The sequence below is a fragment of the Nesoenas mayeri genome, assembly GCF_963082525.1.
Source record: "Nesoenas mayeri genome assembly, chromosome: 19".
In the NCBI taxonomy this organism is placed as follows: Eukaryota; Metazoa; Chordata; class Aves; order Columbiformes; family Columbidae; genus Nesoenas; species Nesoenas mayeri.
Window position 1 is genome coordinate 4,622,303 of NC_137568.1, and position 5,444 is coordinate 4,627,746.

At 42.4% G+C, this 5,444-nt stretch overlaps 1 protein-coding gene across 1 annotated transcript; it reads right to left on the reverse strand.

The window, feature by feature from the left end:
- Positions 1-4,371: 4,371 nt before the first annotated feature.
- TMEM100 (transmembrane protein 100) lies at positions 4,372-4,818 on the reverse strand (the record flags this gene model as incomplete). Its single annotated transcript, XM_080356361.1, has 1 exon — positions 4,372-4,818. Exon 1 carries the CDS (start codon positions 4,774-4,776, stop codon positions 4,372-4,374), a length of 405 nt encoding a protein of 134 aa, XP_080212487.1. The 5' UTR covers positions 4,777-4,818.
- Positions 4,819-5,444: the final 626 nt, after the last annotated feature.

A 5,444-nucleotide genomic window follows, 5' to 3' on the forward strand; every position in this document is an offset into this window, starting at 1 on the left:
GCCATGTTTGCCACAAATGCAAACTTTTGGATGCACCTAGTTAGGACAATAGGACTCCAACTGGCTGCTCACAAGAGGAAGGATTAGGTCCTCTGTCATGTTAATAGTGACATCAACAACCTGAATAAAAACCAAAAATTCAAGTTGATTCTACAGTTTAAGACCATTGTTCACCCATATGGTTTAGCCTGCAAGATTTAGTCTACACATAGAATTTTGCCAGGATTTATGTAATTTTTCACATCATACAGTGCAATTCTTGGTATGTTAATGTACTTTTACATATAAAAGCCCTTTGTAATTGACAAAGATTTACGCTGATAGAACTAAAACATCCTACAATCTAAATGCATCAGAGGTATTGGAAATACATATGTAAAATGACAGCTGCCAAATTTCCTCTGCTCTTCTTATTTTGAAGCCCATTGTAAAAACAAATTAGGTGCAACCTGCTGATAATATGCAACAAGCTCCATCTCAGATACTATAGGAGGGGTGGCCCTGGACATTGAGCTGCAGTAATATTGTACATTCATTGTCTGGTAACAGGAACTCTCCCAAGTGATTATTGAAGAATTATTGACACAAGCCCACAAAAATAACCTTTTTCTCTCTCTTTTCCTATTTTTTTTTAAACCTGGTAAATTATGGCATTAGAACCACAGTCACGTACGAAACATGACAAGTGACTGGGGAATCGTAAATTGGGCGTTTTGACTTGAACAAATACTAAGCATTGTCATACCAAACTGATTATTATTTTAAAATACTGTCCCAGGCTATAACTGGCTTTGTGTACAATAGCAATACAGGGTGTAGTTACAGACACAATTTCCTGTGCTTAGGTTTTGAAATTATTATTTAAGATCCCCTTAACATTTGCCCAGTGCACCAGCACAATTCCCCTATTAGATAATTTTCTATCCTTGTGAGGGCAATTTTTGCTTGCGCAATGCCGCCGGAGCTCTCAGGAAGGGAGAGACGAGCAATTGTGACAATAAAATTTGCATCAGCTCCCACCCAACCTCTCCCAGAACTGAAATACCATTTGTCACATTCAAAGCCTTTTCACACCAGAAGGGAAGGTGTTTCTGAACTGGAAACTCATTGTGATCTCCACAGGGTTGCATCCTCCAGGCTGACTTTTGCCTCTCGGGTTCCCATGAGAAACACCAAACAGCAATTGTGATGTTCCGAAGGGGTTTGTATCAAAGACTTGGTGGATTGCGTGACCCAGCTCCCAGGGGTGAAACCCCAAATCAATCCAGATTAAGTCGTGGGGTTCAAAAGCTGAAGCAGAAACTTTGTTGTTTGTAGGTGATCAGTTTGAGGGGGTTGACCCTTGTAAAAACATTTCAGATCTAACAATATCACCAGTTTCTGGAAAAATGAAGATGCTAAGCCTGCTACATCGCACTCATGTATCACCTTCCCCAGAATGCTTGTTTTAAAAATAATGTCTTTTAAAAAGAATGTATTTTTCCTGTGTTGGAATCAGGACAAAGGGGTGCAGTGAGAGACAGAATAGTAGCAAAAATGTCTGCAATATGTAGATTTACAGGAAGAAAAAAAACGTAGACTGTGAGACTTGTGTTGGATGTCATCACTGGTCATTCACAAAAGATGCTGCTACTACTTCAGATTGTCCCCAGATCAACGCACACAAATCGTGGTGAAGTCTGTGCCAGTTTCTAAGGCTGTGTGGCAATTTAGTGATGAAACCTCTCAGCCCATCGGGCAGCTGGTATTCCGGGACACCACGTCGTATGTGGAGCTTTGCTGTGCTAGGGGACAGTGCCCAGGGTCACTGCAGCGCTGTCTGTCACTACTTAGCGGCTGCTTAATGCCCAGATGCCCCATGATTAGCAAGGCAGAGGGGGTGCAGGCACTCTGCTGTGTCCTTGTGTTCACAGTGCAAAGATATGGGAAAGGAAACCTCTAGCTGCAGCAGAGCAACTTTTACTCACTCTTATTCCACCTTCCTGAAAAAACTGCTCCCCAAAACCCACTGCTGCCATTCCACTGGTTTTAGCCTTTACTGGCCTTTACATTACACCTCTAACACAAGCTCGTCTGTGTCACAGCAATGGTGCAGCAAGGACTCTGGTGTGGGTGACTTCTGAATAGGACACTGGGCTGGTTCTGCTCCGGGCTCAGCCTGGGAATCACGGGGCCGAGCTGCTACACGTGTGGAGTGGAAATCACTGCACCTCTACAGCCCCTGCAACTCTCTCCTCAGCCGCCTGCAAAATTCCACTGAAGGAAAAGAAATGGGCAGGGGGAAGAAGGAGTCAGAAAAACCATTGTGTTCCCAGGGGTAAAAAAAATAAACAGCCCTATGTAGCTTATCCAGCTCTGCTAATGTCAATCACTTTTCTCATTTTAAACAGGAAAGACACTACTTTAGTCCACCTGTTCCATTATTTATCATGCTATGCATTTCGCATGAATTGTTGCCCATGCAAAACCTGTACATTGTAAGGGGACACCCTAATATTTTTAATGACCTTAAGCAAAGTGATTGACATTAGACACCGGTGTCAGATGTTGTGGTGACGCAACATGTTCTCCTAGCAGCAGGAAAGCTTCCTGCCGTGATTAAGTTAGGGCCATGGAAGCGCTAAAATGTGTTGTCAGCTTTCCTCTGATGCAAGTGATTTTATTATAGCGTCTGGTAACCACGGAGTGTGGCAACGCAAATACTGACTCCAAACATCCCCTCCCATACATATAGCTTACTCTATTTAAAACATGAAGTGCACTTTGCAAATCCGGGGATAAGTTATGGATGTAACAAGCTTAAACCACAGAGGGCAGAGGAAAAGGCGGCACCTAAGCCAGGATTCCTGGGTGGTTTCAGTAGAAGCACCTGGCTCTGGGCTGACCCTGTGGCACCTGCTGGGCAGGTGTGCTCTGCCACGGCATCGCCACGGCCAGTGTGGGTGCCTGGCTCGCAAAATACACATCCAGCCCTTCCGAGTTGGGAGAAAATAAGGGAAAAAGAAAATAGAAAAATAAATAAAGAGGACTCTGTGCAGCACCTCTGACTTCTGACACCCTCACACACGCTGGGGTGGGAGTCTGACTTGGCTCAACACCACTTTTCCTTCAAGATATTGATGAATAATATCCTTGTTTGCTTCAATTTGGGACCAGACCCTTAACTATTCATTATCTCAGAAAATCTGGAAGATGTCTAGAACACAAGAGTTACAGAATCAAGTGTCGCAGATGCACGCAGGGGACACCTGGCACCTGCTTTTCCTAAAGATTAATCACCCCAAAGCTCATTCAGCAAACACTGACTACACAGATAACTTTGCTTCCACAAGTAATGACTAATGGTTGTGTCTAAAACTGTCTATGCCAGTGAGTGTCTGCAGAACTGACCGCTATAGATTTTCAATAACTAAGTTCTTAATCAAGCTGCAAGAGGGATGGGCTGTCGAACCAAAATTCATAGTCTATAGAGATTATTGGAAGATCACAGTTAGTGTCACAGGTGGTGTTCTACAAGAATAGAATGATAAAGCAGTCAGAGTTGAAGATACAAGCTATATTGATAGCAATAAAAGAGATATTCTAAAGGTTTAGCAGCACTGAATATTATTTTAATGAAATGTAATTTTTAATTTTATAGCAAAATAATCAAAAGTGCTAAACCTGACCACTTTCATTTACAAAAAAGAGTCTCATATTTTAAGCTATGATCATACCTCGTTATTTAGGTTAGACAATATAATTACACATTTCTACCTATATCTATTCAATAGAGAAACAAAATTAATATTAGTTGGTTTAAAAAAGGGGGAAAGTACCACAGATACTGGGAGGGGAAAGTTACATAAGATATAAGAATCAGCTTATTGAGCAATCTGCAGTGTGTTTGGCTGTTATTGCCTTCTTTTTTCTTTTTTGATCTACAATTTAAAGTCACAGACAATCTGGCCACAAACTTGTATTCACCTCAAATCCTATGACTTCTCCCTTGGTCAAATGTCACAGTGTGTATTTTAATAAGATCTCTGGCATTTCAAGTCAGTTCAAATTATTTTCTTAGTTCTCAGAAGTTCCCTTTCCAACACGATCAGCATGTTGGAGGATGCAGTTATGATTGTAGTTACGACGACGCTGTTTTCTGTAAAGAAAAACTGTTCTTTTCCTCTGTCTTTGAAAGAATCGCTACCAAGTCTGCAGTAAGAAAAATACCAAGAGCACTTGCAGATTTTTTAGGAGTATCCCTTAATCCATTCCATTTTCATTTCAGTCCATTCCCAAAGTTAAATTAAAACCTGTGATCTCTCCTATTGATAAATAGTCAAGTTGACTTACAAAGGTTCCGTCTTCCGCGCAGCCTTCTCTTGGTCATCTTTAACCAAACAAGGTTCGCTGATTTGCCACCAGCGCCGTCTGGCTCTCCCGCCTCTTTGCTTTCTTGTTTTGCTGCCTGATTTTCCAGCACACTGCACTAGAAGCCAGCAAAAGGAGTCCTGATGACAAGAGGACTAATCCAAACACCGAGATGATGGAGCCGTGGGAATTGAAGCTGTATGCCACGGCAGTGACCACGATGCCGGCGATCAGGATGACCACACCGAAGGGAACGGTGCAGCGGTAGCAGGAGAGCTCTGCTCCCCCCGTTGCTGCGGTCAGCTGGCATTCTCTGACAAGCGGGATGGTGGTGATCACACAGTCATTGTTGTTACTCTTCTCTGTGGTTATGGAATCAGGATGCTTCGGAGCGCCCAGGATCTCTTTAATGGGTTCGTTTGTCATTTTGATTGTCTTGACTTCGTCAATTCTTAGGCTACAGCAGGCTCTGCTGAACGCTCATCGTACTGTGGGGAGAAGAGCATGAGTTCAACTAAGAAACATTACCGTTATGTGACAAGTGGGTGACACAGAAGTATGGCACTCGGGATTGCAGACAAGCAGGCACTCTGACCATGCAAGAATTTATGCACAAGCTTAATTGCAACGCTACTGATTGTGGAGGATCTTAGTCAATTCTTTTGGTAGTCACCAGCACATGCGTAAGTGCTAGAAAGAACAGTCACAGATGAAGAAAGACACCAAACTTACAGAGTTGTGGGTCAAACCCTACTTCAAGTTACATCCTAAATTCAGTATTTCTGGATGCAATTTAGATTTCAGTGACATTACATCTTCTGACAAGGAGGTCAAGTTCATGGGCTGTTTTGCTTAAAATTCTACTCTTGCTTACACACTTTTTCTATACACCTATGCAAACACTACACAGATTTGTTCCAATGTACATCACAATAACTCACAGTCTCCTCCACTGCTGACCAGTATGGGTGATGTAGCTTTCGCTCTCATGAGCAGTACGATATCCAGCTCAGAGAAGAAGGAAGAGCGTAATGTTTTTATCACTTTTATCACCTTCACATCTGTGACTAGGAAGTTAATTGCCAGATACTTAT